General features: G+C 44.7%; 2 protein-coding genes across 2 annotated transcripts; one reads left to right on the forward strand and one right to left on the reverse strand.

The window, feature by feature from the left end:
• Positions 1–1,502: 1,502 nt before the first annotated feature.
• On the reverse strand, positions 1,503–2,462 carry LOC126703691 (uncharacterized). Its single transcript, XM_050402747.1, has one exon. The coding sequence runs from the start codon at positions 2,460–2,462 to the stop codon at positions 1,503–1,505; it is 960 nt and encodes a 319-aa protein (XP_050258704.1).
• Positions 2,463–7,972: 5,510 nt separating this feature from the next.
• LOC126703700 (uncharacterized) lies at positions 7,973–9,127 on the forward strand. Its single transcript, XM_050402759.1, has 2 exons — positions 7,973–8,481; positions 8,591–9,127. The coding sequence occupies exons 1-2, from the start codon at positions 8,086–8,088 to the stop codon at positions 9,125–9,127; spliced, it is 933 nt and encodes a 310-aa protein (XP_050258716.1). The 5' UTR covers positions 7,973–8,085.
• The last annotated feature ends 8,901 nt before the right edge of the window (positions 9,128–18,028 follow it).

The raw sequence follows: 18,028 nt of genomic DNA on the forward strand, positions 1-18,028 counted from the left end.
GTCAATCTCTTAAGACCGTCAGCTTTTTTAGCTTTGGCCTTGATGACTGTCATCTTTGTAGGTTTTTTGGTTTGAGGGCCTTGTCCATATGATGATAGCTTCATCTATGGGACCGTCAGGTTTCTGGCCTTAGCTTTTGCTGACCTTGTCATCTTAGTGGGTCCGTTGGTTTTAGGACCCCGTCCACATGATGATAGCCTCATCTATGGGACTGTCAGTTTTTTGGCCTTAGTTTCGCTGACCTTCTTTATGGGTCCGTTGGTTTCAGGACCCCGTCCTCATGATGATAGCCTCAAGATATGTTTTCGCAAGTTTAGAGACGCATCCGTCTATTTAGTTATAGATCCGTCCGTTTGTTGTGGTCTGTAACCTTATCCTAACGGGATGAACTTGCTTACGGACTTAATCATGGACCCGTCTGCTTAGTTAGGTCCGTCCACTTGTTATGGATCCATCCATTGTTTTGTGGACTTTGTAATGGGGTCGCTCGCTTTGTGGATTTAGTAATAATCTTGTCCACTTTTGTGGGGTCGTCCACTTTGTGGACTTAGGCTCGTCTACTTCGTAGCCTTGGTAATATGCCCGTCCACTTTGTGAACTTAGGCTGGTTTGCTTTGTAAGCTTGGTAATGGTTTTTGTCCAACTTTTGGACTTATGTTAAACTCGTCTACTTTGTAGACTTTGGTGATAGGCCCGTCCACTTCGTGGTCCTAGGCTCGTCTACTTTGTAGACTTGGTAATTCGTCCACTTTGTGGACTTAGCAGTAGACTCGTCCACTTTGTGGATTTAGTAGTAGACTCGTCCGCTTTATGGACTTAGTAATAAATTCGTCCACTTCATGGACTTAGCAGTAGACTCGTCCACTTTGTGGACTTTGTAGTAGACTCATCCACTTTGTGGACTTAGCAGTAAACTTGTCCACTTTGTGGATTTAGTAGTAGACTCGTCCACTTTGTGGACTTGGTAATAAATTCGTCCACTTCGTGGACTTAGCAGTAGACTCGTCCACTTTGTTGAGGTGACTAAGTGTCGGTTCCTCGTCACCTTGTGAGTCATTCACTTGGGGTCGTGGACTAATTGAGGTGACTAAATTTTGGTGCCTCGTCACCTTTTTGGTCGTCTACTTGTAGGCGACTTAGTATGGTGATCATCCACCCATAGTCAACTTCGGTCACGTGTCTACCCGTAGGTGACTTAGCGTAGTGACCGTCCACCCGTAGGCGACTTTGGCCATGCGTCTACCCGTAGGTGACTTAGCATAGTGACCGTTCACCCGTAGGCGACTTTAGCTATGCGTCTACCCGTAGGTAAATTAGCGTAGCGACCGTCCACCCGTAGGCGACTTTGGCCATGCGTCTACCCGTAAGTAACTTAGCGTAGTGACCGTCCACCCGTAGGCGACTTTGGCCATGCGTGAATAAACTCCTCTTATTAAAATAAACCATGCATTCATAGAAAAAGTAGTTCTTAAAAAGAAAACGAAGACCTGCCCTCTGTCCTGTCACGTATCCTCTTGCCTTTCTCTCTTCTCTCGAGTCAGAAGCGCGTCTTCAGCATTCATGTACTTGGTTGCCCTGTAAAGCACGTCCGACATAGTCTTCGGGTCGTTCTTATATAGTGAAAATAGGAACTTACCCTTCCGCAGCCCATTTGTGAAAGCGGCTACAAGTATCTTGTCGTTAGCTTCATCAATTGAAAGCGCCTCTTTGTTAAAGCGTGCTATGTAAGACCTTAGCGTCTCATCTTCCCGCTGCTTGATGCTTATCAAGCATGCTGTAGACTTCTTATACCTGTGTCCTCCGATGAAGTGCGAAGCAAACTGGGCGCTTAGCTCCTTGAAAGTACTGATGGAGTTAGGCGTCAACCTGCTAAACAATATCCTTGCGGGACCCTTCAGCATGGTGGGGAAAGCTCTACATATGATCTCGTCGGGTACCCCCTGAAGGTGCATCAGGGTCTTGAAGGACTCCAAATGATCTAGAGGGTCTTTGTTTCCATCGTAGTTTTCCACTTGCGGCATACGGAACTTTGGTGGAAAGGGGAAGGAGTTGACGGATGCGGTGAACGGCGAGTTGGTTCGGTGGACCAGATCATCAAGGTCGCTGGACACCCGTCCTTTAAGGGCGTTCATCATGACGTCCATCTGTTCCTTCATTGCCTGCATCTCCGCGACAATGTGGGGTTGAGCCATATCAGTGACGGATGGATAACTCATATCTTGTCGCTTTGGTCTGCTTGGGGCATTACTACCTTCCGGCCCCTCTTGGTCTCTTCGCTTGGCACTGGTACCTTCTTGATTTTCCCCTTGGGTACCCATAGCGACGTTCTTTTGCCGTAGCTGTTCTTTAAGGTCCTGATTCTGTTTGGTGAGACGTTCCACTGTTGCCATGAGGGTTTGGACCTGCCTCTCCAGGGTAGTGGGTCGCAGCTCATCTCCCTGAACGTTGTTGGTAGTTGCCATCGAGTGAGTAAGTACCATGCAACTCTTTGTCCGGGAAGCGATAGGCTAAAGTACGCTTCGTTCCCACAGACGGCGCCAACTGATGATGTCGAAAAATCGTCAGTGAACTACACGGCACTCACATGCTCGAAACAACGCCTGCACAACACAAAAAGAGAAGACCTCGTAGAGAGCACCGGTGTGGTGCCGGCCAAATACCTTTCGAAGGTCAAGTTAGAACTTCTCACAACTCTAAAGTGTTAGAGAGGGTAAATTATGCGTACCTTGGTTTGTGAGGGTATTGGGGTTTTTATAGTAGTAGGGCTTGCCTCCTTTTCCTTGGAGTAGAAGTCTTTTCCTTATAGGAATCTCTTTGGGCGTATTTTGCGGGATTCTTTCCATATAGGAGTCCTTAGGTTTCATGAAACGTGGGGAGCAAGTTATTTACTTATACACGCAAACGTGGTGATCAAGTATTCAATGACTGACGCCGTCAGTCTATGTTGTTCCGTCAGATTAAGCACCGTCAGCCTCAGGATGTCCAACTTTATGGTACTCTACGTGGAGTTCCTTCACACCATATCGCCGTCAGCTCTTTTGAAATGCTGACGGCAAAACATGTCCCGTCACCCTTGTCCTTCACTTATTTTATCCTCATCACACTCACTCCTGTGGTAATTATCCAAATGTGAGATTTTTAACAGTTAACAAAATGCATTTCTCCCACATGAATATTCTAGCAAAATGTGCTAGATGTTGCTGTAGAAATAGTCATCCAACTACAGTGCAATGTGAAAATGTTTCACCTCAATTGCATTAGGAAGACAGAAAAAAAAAATAAAAAAAAATTCAAACACTCATTTACACTGGACAAATCTTCTTCAGTTTTTCACTCGTAGCTTAATTTATAATATCCTTAATCCTTGCAAACTTCCATTGTTATTGTGGCCTCGGTTCCCACTGAGCATATTTTTTAATTTACTGTTGATTACTATCAGTTTCATATTGCAGGAACCAACTTTAACATGGAGGCTTACTTGAATCGCCGCCCAAGCATATATAGTTATTGGACTTGTATAACTCCACAAATAAAGTTATTGCAGCTGGCTCTGTGTCACTAGCTATTTAAATCATCAGCGATGAACTAGAAGCGAAGGCTCTACTGGAGAGTGGGTGGTGGAGTGGCTGTTCCAACAATACCTCAAGTCATTGTAAGTGGGTTGGTATATTACATGCAACGATGGAGGAAGCGTCACTGAGATTTGCAGGTATGACATAAATCTGCGAGATAAGTTCAGGAAATTGAACTTCTCTTCCTTCCCAAACTTGGTCATTCTTACTCTTTATGACACCAGACTCAACGTGTTAAAGTTGTTATGTGATTGTGGTTCGGTTTAATGAACTATGTCCACCAAAAAAAAAAAAAAAAATCATTAACAACTACATATGATACTAATGTACGTACTTTTTGTAATGAACAGGGATTATATACTATGGAATATTTGACTGACTCTACACTAACCTAAGGTTAATATACAAAGTTAATTAGTATTTTGGCATCTAAAGAAGCGAGAAGATACAAAATTATCAATTTAAGAAAAAGAAAAAAAAAAACCATTGCAGCTCTCGGTTTAGTCCTATAACTATATTAAGGTTGTGATTAAAAAACGTGATGTTTATTGTTTTAGAGTGGGGTCACTAGTAGAAACATTAATGGAGAGGTATCCAAGAGAGGTGACATCCCTATTGTTGTCTTCTCAAAAAACGATGTTGTAAGAAGTTTAGACAACGTCTACACTTCTTATAACATTAGAAAGTTATGCTGAGAGTACTCAAAGGGCTCCAGCATAGAGAATAGAAGTTCAAGAAATTATTGTTGAGAAAGAGAAGTGAACGAACAAAATGGAATATTGTTTGCGGCATTTGTTTTTTTTTGGATTTAGATAGCTTGATCCGGGTTAATTAATTCAATTACCGAAATTGATTAATTAGATTCAATTTGCATGCAAATTAGATTTTTAATTATTATTATTATTATTATTTGGATAAGTTTGCTTTACAATACATTAAACTTCGAAAAAACCAGAGCCAGAACAATTTTTTGAAGTAAAAAAATATGGAATATAAAAGCTTTATAATAAATCTAAGCTAAAGTTAAAAAAAATTAAATAAATAAAAAAAAAAATAAAAAAAAAAAGAGAGAGAAGCTAAGGAGGCTGACATGAATCCATCCTGTATTGTAACTTGATGGCAGTCATGGCACCATGAATAATCGGTAAATATTTTAGAGAGTGATAGAATCTTGACTTGAAGATAATATGAGCGAACCCATTCTTGGGGCTAGGTGAGTTTGGTCCTCATTTTATTTGCCAGGGTGTTTCCACTAATAAATTTCTACGTTGAAAAATCAAAGGACCACGACTTAGAAGCAAGTAGCAACTGAAGTTTTTGCTATATGATAAGATTAAAGCACCGTCTGGACCTATGGTAAAAGTGACAAGTCAATACTAGGAAATGCAAGCTTTTAAGAAAGTCCGTTGGATACATTCAATCACATCACAATGTGGAAAAATAGTTACGAGTATCTTTTCTGCACTTCAATAAGATTCAGGTTGGTATTCTTTGGAAGTCAAAAAAAGTGAAGATACCCACTATTCACAATCTAGCCGTGTCTCACTTACTAAAGCGTGTTGAGCCATGGATATAAAAATCGACCGTTTACCATTACACTCACCAATCATACACTTCAACATGGCATCCAAAGTTTCCAAAAAACATTAGTAGAAATCATGGGTCTCAGAGTCAAAATCACATGAAATTTGGCAAGCTGAAGAGGAAGGGCCTTATGAGCAATAGTCGTTTGTTTTTTCAAGTGAATATAAGCCTTTATTTGTACCCATACAGTTATATTTCATTAAAAGACATGTATGAAGAGTTAAAATGTTTCATAAAACCATTCACAAAATTTGAAACCTTTTTAAACATTCAGAATAGTTACCAAAAAATTCTGCAGAAAATTAAGTTTTACGAGTCTCGATCAATCAAGAGAAATTGAGTATCGATCAAAAGAGCTTTTCAATCAATCGAACAAGAATCGAATAGCAATCAAATCATCTAGAGACTCTAGAATTATTTTCCTCATCATTTTGACTGATCGAGCAAAAGCTTCAACCGACTGAAAATCCTTATTTTTGAATTTCACTTAAAAAATTCCAAACTTTAACTTTTCACTTTGTGAAACAATATTCTCCAAACTCAAACATCATTTTTACAACATATTCATGTATATACCTATAAATACAACATCATGCACCAATCCAAAGTCTCGGCCAACAACGAAATGTGTGTCCCAAGAATGTCTTTCTGGTAAGAAACCACTAGCCAACCCCTTGCATGCAATTTCGCTATGGCAGTTAAAGAATCAAGAAACTTATATGTGGAGAGAGTAAAACTCAATTGTGCAATCCTTATTGTTATTGATGATGCAAAAAGTCACCAATAGGTCACACCGCACTCGCGACTCAAAGCGAACCTGCACGACAAGAGCAATCGAAAGAAAACCTTTAGAGAGCACCGGTGTGGTGCCGGCCAAACACTCTCCGAAGGTCAAGTTAGAATTCCTCTCACAACTCTAGAGTGCTAGAGAGGGTAAATTATGCGTACCTTGATTTGCGAGGGTGTTAGGTCTTTTATAGTGGTAGAGAGTTGGCTTTTCCTTTTTGGTCTCCAAATCTTTTCCATGTGGGACTCTACTTCAAATTCTTCTGAGCGTGGTGAGCAAGGATTTCCATTTTCGGATCATAGGCCCTTACTGTGTCTTTCATCGATGGGCCTTCAAAGCGCATGGGATCATCTTTACACAGGCCCAACAGTTCCTATCCGTCAGGCCCATTAAGGTAGGCCAGTCAGGCTTTATATTTTATCATCTTCAGTTGCCCCCTTCACCCCAATGGTCCGTCAGCTTTTAGGGCAAAGGATCAATGGGGTGACGATCCTAACGTAAGGGCGTGACGGATATTTATTTATGAAGGAACGAGACCCATAAGACAAAAAGGAGGTTTTAAGTTTATAGTCACACCGGGTTGACGGATTTATGCAAGATAGGACGACGGTGCAGGAGGAGCCCGTCGGTCATACCAACTATAGACAGGCTGTACGAAGGTCATTAATGGTGATGACACGTGTCATAAACTGAATGGTTGTTGTATTGGATCGAAGCGTCGCTTCGTCTTCCGTGCATCTCCCATATATATAAGGCGCCTCACTCTCCCATTTTTACTATTTTCAACCAGAAATCGTTTGTCAGAGCGAAGCCGTCACCATTGTCAGAGCACTCCGTCGAGGACGAGTATCTACAGATTACACCAACCGTCACCTATCATCTACTAAGTGTGGTAAGTACTTACTTTGATATCATAGTCAAGTTACATTTCCGTCCTTGCATTGTTGTTACGCTTACTATACCCGTCAATACTTTCAAACCCGTCAGTCTTAGGTTTCATCATCAATTGTAGGAAATGTCTAGTGCGTCAAGTAACCAGTCGGTGGTTCGTGACGGGACGGAATACGAGGATGTATACCCGTCTGGTCATAAAGACCAAGAGAGTCCCGGCGAAGATAGGAGTCTGTCTGCCTCCTCTTCATCCTCAACAAATGAGGATATGGAGATAGTTGAAATAGAGGGTTCTGATGATGACGGGAATCAAGCACTGGAGTCTGTTGTAGGTGCTGATGGACTAAGGCAGTTCATCATGTTACCAGAGTGGACAGTGCATAGGTTTACATCCGTCATCAGGGAGAGACATTTCAGCACTTTTAGAACCAACTTTCAAATCCCGGACTACATTTCCATCCGTCTACCCTATGTGTCGGAGAAGTGTTACTATGAAGGGGTAGAAGGTGTCGGAGTATACGAGCAGGCGTTGAAGGCAGGACTTCGGTTCCCGCTCTCTACACTTCATAGGGAACTTCTGCACTATCTGGGGTTGTCCGCCACCCAGATATCTCCTAACGCCTGGAGGGTCTTCATAGCAATGGAGATTCTTTATGGTGTAATGTCGAATGGAGAAAGGAGACTGACGGTCCGTGAGTTTCTTCACTGTTACCGTCCAAACGAGATTGCTGGATCAAGGGGGATGTATAGTTTTGCTAGTCGAAGCCCCTTGTTGAAGGTGATCTTTGAGACCCCAGACTCAAATAGAGACTGGAAGAGTCGTTACTTCTTCTTGGAGGGTGACAGATGGATGAACCGTCCAGGAGAGACGGAGTACATGCCTGTTGACACAACCTGGGCAGTGATAAATCAATCGTGTATGCACCCGTCTTAATTTTGTAATGCTTTTCATACCCGTCCATTTTTATGTATATATCTTGATCGTCTTTCTCTGCAGGTAGACGGCGCTCGCAAGTTAGCCTTGAGGAATTTAGTTTCCTTGAAAAGATTTGCAGAAAAACTAAGCCGGAGGAAAGGACCTGGGCTAAGTTGGTGAATCCGAAGACCATACATTGGTACTGTGACGGTCCTGAGCCCACTCAAGAGGCTATTAGATACGACGAGCGAGTTCACCGACGTAAGCCCGTCGACTTTACTTTGCCATTTATTTAACTTTATTTAGTTTAATTTCATTCGTCATTATTTGCAGAGATGGAAGACGCAAAAAGGAGAGCTTTAATTAAATCTCAAGCCGTCAAGAAGAAGGAGTCCGGCAAGGCGGTACCAAAAGGGTCGGCTTCAGCCTCGAAGAGGAAGCCGACATCGAAATCTGACCGTCCGTTTAAACAACCCAAGATCTCCCTTGAGCCAGTTGTTGGCTTGATGGCTGAGGGTGCCAAGACCGTCACCCCAGCCAAACACGGGACGGGGAAAGGCTTTATGACGGCCCCAGATTCCAAACAAGAGAGACCTCCTCCCCTCCTCCGTGACGACTCCAAGTTTGCATTGGAGAAGCTGTCGTTGATTATCACGGCGGAAGATTATGAGGACCTAGGGAACCACTCGACGGAGGCCATGGGAGAGACGGGTCTCTTTGCTGTTGCCCAAGTGAGTTATGTCCGTCAATTATGTTTGTTTGTTTGTTTGTTTATTTTATTTTATTTATTTTTTTTTTTTTTTTAATACATTATGTGACGGGCTCTCTTTTCATTTGTAGTCCTTGGTCATGATGAAGGGATTACTGGATCGGTGTCTCAACCGTGAGAGTACTTTAGACCGGGTGCGTGCAAAGGCGGAACAGACGGAGGAAGAACTTGGTCAACTCCATAAATGGAGGTCCAATATGGAGAAGAAGCTGGAGCTTTCTGAGAAGGTAAGGAAAGAGCTGGAGCAGAAGTCGGACGAGGCGTTGACGGTTATAGAGAAGAAGGAGAAGGAGATTAAAGAATTGAAGGAAGAGATCCGTCATGCTAAAGAGGTAGCCGTCAAGGAGTATCGCGACTCAGACTCCTTGTTGAGCGAGCTGGCAGACTCTTTCCTGCAAGGCTTTGACGACTCACTCCGACAGGTCAAGAAGGTCTACCCCGAGCTGGATGTGTCAATGATCAAAGTTGACGACCAAGGCCAGACTTTTGCTCTTCCCGTCGTTTCCGAAAATACGGAGGACCTCTTTGGAGACGATACAGCTCAGGGCGACGGGGAGTCAACCTTGCCGAAGGATGTTCCGAATGCGGACCCTAAGAAAGTTGATTGAACTTCTATAATTCTTGTATTTTGAGGACGGTTTGTTCCTTTTTGCATGTTTGGAGTGGTAGACTTAAATGTGTACTTTAAACATTTATTTCTGTTTTATGTCAGCCTTCATATCGAACAATGTTTTTTCCTTTGATTACGTGTATGCATATTTTCGTTGTTGATTGAGCATTTACATCCGTGAGGATTTTCCTCTTCCGTCTTTCTGTATGGGAATTATTAATTTGAAAAACTTTACCTTTTAGAGGGTCCGTCCGATCCATGAGTACGTGAATGGGTTGAATCGGTTTTTTATCCATCTACTTTTTGAGAGCTTTATCATGAGGATCCGTCCACTTTGTGGTGGTCGTCTTACTTCTAATTGGATCCGTCTATTAGGTGGACTTATGGATATACTATCCGTCCGCTTTGTGGTGTTTTACCTTTAGCATGACCGTTCATTTCATGGTTAGCTTTTCTAACCGTTTTGATGATCCGTCCGCTTTGGGGACAGCTTTTTTTTTATTTCCGTCCACATTGTGGATGATCCATCCATCTTGTGGACTTTAAGTGGTCATCTTTCTGGGATGATTCGTCCACCTTGTGGATTTCATTTTGTATCCGTCCATCTTGTTAACTTTATTTTATTTCCGTCCACTTTGTGGATGATCCGTCCATCTTGTGGACTTTATGGTCACCTTCTGGGATGATCCGTCCACCTTGTGGATTTCATTTTGTATCCGTCCATCTTGTGGACTTCAAGTGATCATCCCTATAGAATGATCTGTCCATCTTGTGGACTTCATTTTGTATCCGTCCATCTTGTGGACTTCATTTTGTATTCGTCCATCTTGTGGACTTCATTTTGGCCATCCTTGTAGGATGATCTGTCCAGCTTGTGGATTTCATTTTGTATCCGTCCATCTTGTGGACTTCAAGTGATCATCCCTATAGAATGATCCATCCATCTTGTGGACTTCATTTTGTATCCGTCCATCTTGTGGACTTCATTTTGGCCATCCTTGTAGGATGATCCGTCTAGCTTGTGGATTTCATTTTGTATCCGTCCATCTTGTGGACTTCAAGTGATCATCCCTATAGGATGATCCGTCCTTCTTGTGGACTTCATTTTGTATCCGTCCATCTTGTGGACTTCATTTTGTATTCGTCCATCTTGTGGACTTCATTTTGGCCATCCTTGTAGGATGATCCGTCCACCTTGTGGATTTCATTTTGTATCCGTCCATCTTGTGGACTTCATTTTGTATCCGTCCATCTTGTGGACTTTATTTTGGCCATCCTTGTAGGATGATCCGTCCCTTTTTGGGATATTATTTAGTTTCCGTTCATTTGTTGGACAATTGTAATGACATCCAAGTAGAAGATCAAAATTGTATCTGATTATTCTTAATAGAGATGCGTAAAGGAAAAAAATGTCTGCCCCCCTTGGGCTTAAAAAGGCATGACAAGATTGTAGCAAAAAAACAGTTAAAGAAAAACTAATAATTAAAAGAAAAGCTTAAAAATAACTGGTTGTCGTTCGCCGTGTTACTATTACTGGTAGTATTTTCTCAAATGCTCGGCATTCCATGGACGCAGTAGCTTCTCTCCATCTGTTGTCTCCAGGTGGTATGTTCCTTTCCTTTTCCATGACGTAACTCTATAAGATCCTTCCCAGTTGGGGCCGAGTTTTCCCTGTGTAGGGTCTCTAGTTGCACCCATGACCTTCCTGAGTGCGAGGTCTCCTACTTGGAAGTCTCTGTGTCGGACCCGGGAATTGTACTGTCTGGCCATGCGATCCTGGTATCTAGCGATCCTTTGCTCTGCCGCCGACCTAACCTCATCTAACAGGTCCAGCTGTAGCCTCATAGATTCGTCATTCCTGCTCTCGTCATGGTTGTGAACCCTGTAACTCGTGAGCCCAACTTCTGCTGGGATGACCGCCTCGCTCCCGTACGTCAGTCGGAATGGCGTCTCTCCTGTTGGGGTCCTCGCCGTTGTCCTGTATGCCCATAGTATGCTCGGCAATTCTTCGGGCCATATGCTCTTTGCCCCCTCGAGCCGAGTCTTGATAATCTTTAACAGGGATCGGTTCGTGACTTCAACCTGACCATTAGCCTGAGGATGGGCGGGTGATGAGTAGTGGTTTTTTATTCCTAGCTGTGTGCAGAAATCCCGGAAGTGGCCGTTGTCGAACTGCCTCCCGTTATCTGAGACAAGGACTCTAGGAATACCAAACCTGCATACGATGCACCGCCAGACAAAACTTCTAATGTTCTTTTCTGTAATGTTGGCCAAGGCTTCCGCTTCTACCCATTTTGTGAAGTAGTCAATACCTACTACCAAGAACTTCAGCTGCCTTACCGCCGTTGGGAAAGGTCCCATGATATCTAGTCCCCACTGAGCGAACGGCCATGGAGCCGTTATAGGGGTTAGCTTCTCAGCTGGCTGTCCGATAGCATTGCTGAACCTCTGGCATTTGTCGCAGCTTTTAACGTAAGACTCGGCATCCTTCTGCATGGTTGGCCAGTAATACCCAGCTCGTACCAGTTTGTGCACCAACGACCGCGATCCAGAATGGTTCCCGCATATCCCTTCGTGTACTTCCCTCTTTACGTAGTCTGCTTCTTCGGCCCCCAGGCATCTTAGATACGGACGGGAGAAACCTCTCTTGTAAAGAATGTCTTTTATTAAGACGAACCTTGCCGCTTGGACCTTTAGCTTTCTTGCTGCCTCCTTCTCTTCTGGCAGTAACCCGTCCTTTAAGTATGAAGTTATCTGTGTAGTCCAGTTTCTTTCAGAGCGTATCTCCTGCATGTTGTCGGGGTCTATTAGTGGAGAAAGTTGAATAAAAGAAAGTACATTACCCGGTGTCATCATATGTTCTGCTGAAGCGGCTTTGGCTAGCCGATCGGCGAGCTCACTTTCTCCCCTGGGATTTGGACGACCATTGCCTGTAGTCCGTCGACTCTCGCCCTTACTTGATCAAGATATCTCTTTAGCCTTTCCCCCTTGCATTCATAATCTTCGTTTACTTGATTGGTCACGACTTGAGAGTCGCAGTAAACGACTACGCTTTCGGCTCCGGCGGCTTTGGCTAGGTCGAGTCCTGCCGCCACTGCTTCGTATTCTGCTTCATTGTTGGTAGTGGGGAAGTCGAGACGGACCATACATTCAATCTTGTCTCCTTCAGGTGATAGCAATACGATGCCGGCTCCTCCGGCTCGCCGATTGGATGATCCGTCGGTGTATATGCTCCACTGGGGGGATTCTTCTGCCCCCTTGTCTTCGTCACGCGTAAACTCTGCTATGAAGTCGGCTACGGCCTGTCCTTTGATGGCTACACGTGGACGGTACTTGATATCAAACTCACTCAATTCTATTGCCCACAGCGTCAGTCGACCTGCGGCTTCAAGATTACTCAATGCCCTTCGCAAGGGCTTGTCGGTCATTACGTTCACGGTATGGGCTTGAAAGTAGGGCTTGAGCTTGCGCGCCGCCGTGACCAATGCAAAAGTGAGTTTTTCCATAGGTTGGTATCTTTCTTCGGCACCGCGGAGTGCCCAGCTGGCATAGTATACAGGCTTCTGTGCATTATCCTCTTCTCTAATTAAGGCCGCGCTGACTGCGACAGAGGAGACAGTCAAGTAGAGGAAAAGTTCTTCACCAGGTTGCGAGGGACTCAGCAGGGGTGGTGAAGATAGGTATGCTTTTAATTCCTCGAATGCTCGCTGACACTCGTCCGTCCACTCGAAAGACTTCTTTAAAGTGCGAAAGAAGGGCAAACACTTGTCCGTGGCTCTCGACACGAATCTATTTAATGCCGCTATCTTGCCGTTAAGGCTTTGTATCTCCTTCACATTTCGGGGGGGGGGCCATCTCTATTATGGCTCGGATTTTGTCCGGGTTAGCCTCAATCCCCCTCTGGGATACCATGAATCCTAGGAATTTGCCTGCCGTTACGCCGAATGCGCACTTTCCCGGATTGAGCTTCATGTTGTAGGATCGAAGCGTACCGAATGTTTCCTTAAGATCTTCCAGGTGGTCTTCCTCCTTCCGGCTCTTCACCAACATGTCATCGACATAGACTTGGACATTCCTCCCGATTTGCCGTGCGAACATCTTGTTCATTAGTCTTTGGTATGTTGCCCCCGCATTCTTCAGGCCGAATGGCATTACTTTGTAATAGAAGAGTCCTTGACTGGTTACGAACGAAGTCTTCTCCTGATCGGCCTCGTGCATGCGGATCTGGTTATAACCCGAGAAAGCATCCATGAAGCTTAGTAATTGGTGTTGAGCCGTCGAGTCTACTAGGACGTCGACCCTTGGAAGGGGATAGCTATCTTTGGGGCACACTTTGTTAAGATCGGTGAAGTCTACGCACATCCGCCACTTGCCGCTCACTTTCTTCACCATTACCACATTCGCCAGCCAATCGAGATAGTAGACTTCCTTGATGAAGCTTGCCTCTTGGAGTTTACGGACCTTTTCTTCTATTGCTTGGTCTCGTTCCGGGGCGAACACTCTCTTCTTTTGTCGGACGGGCAGAAACGAGGGCAATACATTCAACTTATGTACCATGACCGAGGGGTCGATTCCTGGCATATCGTCATGGCTCCAGGCGAACACATCCTTGTTGCTCCTCAAGAAAGCTACGAGCTCTTGACGGATTGCGGGTTTGGCAAGCGTTCCGATCTTGGTTGTTCTGTCCGGATTGGAACTGTCGAGAGTTATCTCCTCTAGCTTCTCTGTGGGTTCTGCCATCGTTCGGTGCCCTTCTATGTTTAAGGCCTGGATTTGGTCTTCCATCTCCATCATAGCTACGTAGCATTCTCGTGCGGCAACCTGACTACCGCGTAGCTCTCCTACCCCATACTCCGTTGGGAACTTGATCATTAGGTGGTAAGTTGACGTTACCGCCTTCCACGAGTTGAGCGTAGGTCGTCCAAGAATAGCATTGTAGGCGGACGAGCAATCGACCACCAAGAATGTCACATCCCTGGTGATTTGTTGGGGGTAATCTCCTACCGTCACCGATAGCGTGACCGCGCCCAAAGGGAATACCCTACTCCCTTCGAAACCAACGAGCGGGGCGTTTGTCGGTATTAACTGCTCCCTGTCAATCCTCATTTGCTAGAACGCCGGGTAGTACAAGATATCGGCCGAGCTGCCGTTGTCAACCAACACTCGGTGCAGTTTGTAGTCTCCTGCCCGCATGTTGACGACGAGGGCATCATTGTGGATGGTGTAGGCGCCGTGCATCCTCTTCCGAGAACCCGATAATGGGGCCTTCCCTTCTTACTATCTTTGGCACTACGCCCGTCATCTGGACATTCTGTACCGTCCGAAGGTATGTTTTGCGAGCCTTTTTTGACGATCCGGCCGTAGCTGTTCCTCCGATTATCATCCTTATGTCCCCTAATGGGGGTCTTGGTCGCTTGTTTTCTCGGCGGGGGTGTTGTTCTTGTGGGGGTTGATCCGTTCTCTCCTTACTGACGAACTTCTGCAGCTTTCCTTGTCGGATAAGGGCTTCGATTTTCTGCTTCAAGTCGTAGCAATCGGCCGTGTCGTGACCATGGTCACGATGGAAGCGGCAATATTTGTCTCTGGACCTTTTGTTGGGATCACTTTTCAGCTTTCCCGGAAACGTCAGGGACCCTTCGTCCTTAATCTGCATTAGGACTTGGTCTATCGGAGCGGTTAACGGGGTGAAACTTGTGAACCTTCCGCTCATGGGTTTTGGACGTCTCTCCTCCCTTCGGTCTCCCATCCTTCCTTTCTTCCGCCCCTGGTCCTATCGGGGGTCTTCTTGTCTGTCTCTTTTCTTGGGTCTATCTTCTCGGGCTAATAGCGCGTCTTCAGCATTCATATATTTGGTGGCCCTGTAAAGCACCTCTGACATGGTCTTTGGGTCGTTTTTGTATAGGGAGAACAAAAACTTACCCCCCTTCAGCCCATTCGTGAATGCTGCTACCAGTATCTTGTCGTCAGCTTCGTCGATCGAGAGCGCTTCTTTATTGAAGCGTGATATGTAGGCCCGTAACGTCTCCTCCTCTCGCTGCTTGATATTCATTAAACAAGCCGTGGATTTCTTATACCGATGTCCCCCGATGAAGTGCGTAGTAAATTGAGCGCTTAGCTCCTTGAAGGTGCTGATGGAGTTGGGTGCTAGTCGGCTGAACCAAATCCTTGCTGCGCCCTTTAGTGTTGTAGGAAAGGCCCTGCACATAATTGCGTCTGCCACTCCCTGAAGGTGCATCAGGGTCTTGAAGGTCTCTAGGTGATCCAGAGGGTCCTTGACTCCGTCATAACTATCCATATTTGGCATGCGGAACTTACTCGGCAGGGGGAAGGAGTTGACGGTTGTCGTAAATGGCGAGTCAGTTCGGTTGACAAGGTCGTTAAGATCACTGGACATTCGCCCCTTGAGAGCGTTCATCATTATTTCCATCTGTTCCTTCATCGCCTGCATCTCCGCGATGATGGGTTGTGGGGCCGTATCTGTCAGGGAAGGGATGCTAGTGTCCCATCTTACTGGTCTGCTCGGGGCGTTACTCTTCTGTGGTCCGTCATGATTTCTCCTTTCAGCGCTGGTCCCTTCTTGATCCGCTCCTTGGTTATTGACCGCCACATTCTTTTGGTTCAACTGCTCTTCTAGGTCGTGGTTTTGTTTGGTGAGGCGCTCCACGGCTGTGGCGAGCGTCCTGACCTGCCTTTCAAGGGCAGTCGTAGGGGCTTCTTCTTCTTGAACGTCGTTAGTGGTTGTCATTGAGCGAGTGAGTACCATGTAACTCTTTTGTCTAGGAAGCGATAATATACTACGTTGTTCCCACAGACGGCGCCAACTGATGATGCAAAAAGTCACCAATAGGTCACACTGCACTCGCGACTCAAAGCGAATCTGCACGACAAGAGCAATCGAAGAAAACCTTTAGAGAGCACCGGTGTGGTGCCGGCCAAACACTCTCCGAAAGTCAAGTTAGAATTCCTCTCACACCTCTAGAGTGCTAGAGAGGGTAAATTATGCGTACCTTGATTTGCGAGGGTGTTAGGTCTTTTATAGTGGTAGAGAGTTGGCTTTTCCTTTTTGGTCTCCAAATCTTTTCCATGTGGGACTCTACTTCAAATTCTTCTGAGCGTGGTGAGCAAGGATTTCCATTTTCGGATCATGGGCCCTTACTGTGTCTTTCATCGATGGGCCTTCAAAGCGCATGGGATCATCTTTATACAGGCCCAACAGTTCCTATCCGTCAGGCCCATTAAGGTAGGCCAGTCTGGCTTTATATTTTATCATCTTCAGTTATGCTTTGTGTCATTCGGTTTGATGAACTTATAAGAAAAGAAAGTGTTGTGTAGGAAGGTTTATCTATTTTTCTGTAAGAAAATAAAATGGTAGAAAAGTCATGTAATCCAATAATCCAAAGAGCACTAGCATCTGGGTTTCTAATCCCATCTCTATTTTACTATCTAAAAAGTTACTTTATCCATTATACCCTCATTTTACAATACACCTCCATCCCAATTTCTATTATTTAATCACTTTAGTTAAATATTTATTTTTTATTCTTTATTTACCATTTCTTCATTTTTATTTATTCTTTCTCTCTCATTCTTTCTGTACAAGAACCCCCACAAATCTAATGACACCACTGCCACCAGCCTACCACCGCTACACTACACACCTCACACTATCACCACCAGCAACCCACAAAAACCCACAATCCACCATCAACATTCAACATTCAACACCAAAAAAAATAAATAAATAAATACAACAAACAACAACCCACAGTCTCCACCACCGCAAGCCAAACCCAAACCCACGGCAAGCTAAACCCAGACCCACGACGAGCACCCACAGCCCATGGTGAGCAAACCCACAGCAAACCAATGGAGAGCAAACCCACAACGAGCAAATGGCGATCACACCCACAACGAGCCCAAACCACTCAAATTGCAAGACCTGATCTACAACCCCTCTGATCCACTACCAAAAAATCGAGCAAACGGCGAATGAGAGAGAAGAAAAGAAGAAAGGAAAGAATATAGTCAGAAATGGAGAAAGAAGAGTGAGAGAGAATAGTCAGAGACGGAGAGTAAGGTTGAGAAAAGAAGAAGAGAAAAGAAAGAGTCTCAGAGAGTGAAAAGCAACAGAGGAGAGAGAAAATAATATTATTTTACTTATACATACTTGCTACAGTAAATTCTAAATACCCATATTTAGAGCAATTACATCAGCTTGTGCATAAAATTCTGTCTATTTTACACTTAAAACCTACTTTTTCTATTTTACACTATTATTTTTACAAAACATTCACATCAGTTTATCTATTTTACAAGATATTTCAATAAAATATTCTTTCTTCTCGATTTTTTTATTATTTTCCTCAACTGTCTTTACATACAATACGCGCTCTCTCTCTCTCTCTCTCTCTGTGCCCATTTTTTTCTAATTTATTTCTCTCTCTATACCCATCTCTCTACCTCTCTCAATACCCATTCTGAACAGATCACCTCTCTCTCTCTCTCTCTCTCTCTCTCTCTCTCTCTCTCTCTCTCTCTCTTTTCTACCTTCGTTCATTCTTTCTCAAAAACAACCAACCCAATCGGCCGATCCACGAACCATGCCGGCCGGACTTCTTCACCACTCAAAAACTACCAACCCAACCGGCCGATCCACGAACCTTTCATTCTTTCTCAAAAAGTACCAGCCCAACCAGCCGATCCACGAACCACGCCGGCCGGACTTCTTCACCACTCAAAAACTACCAACCTAACCGGCCGATCCACGAACCACGCCGACCAGACTTCTTCACCGGCCGATCCACTCTTCATCGGCCGATCCACAAACCAAGTTCCACAACCCTCTTACCGCTCCAACCTCCTAGGTCTTCTTCTCGACCCATTGACCTAGATCGCTCGC

The sequence above is a fragment of the Quercus robur genome, chromosome 2, assembly GCF_932294415.1.
Source record: "Quercus robur chromosome 2, dhQueRobu3.1, whole genome shotgun sequence".
NCBI classification, from domain to species: domain Eukaryota; kingdom Viridiplantae; phylum Streptophyta; class Magnoliopsida; order Fagales; family Fagaceae; genus Quercus; species Quercus robur.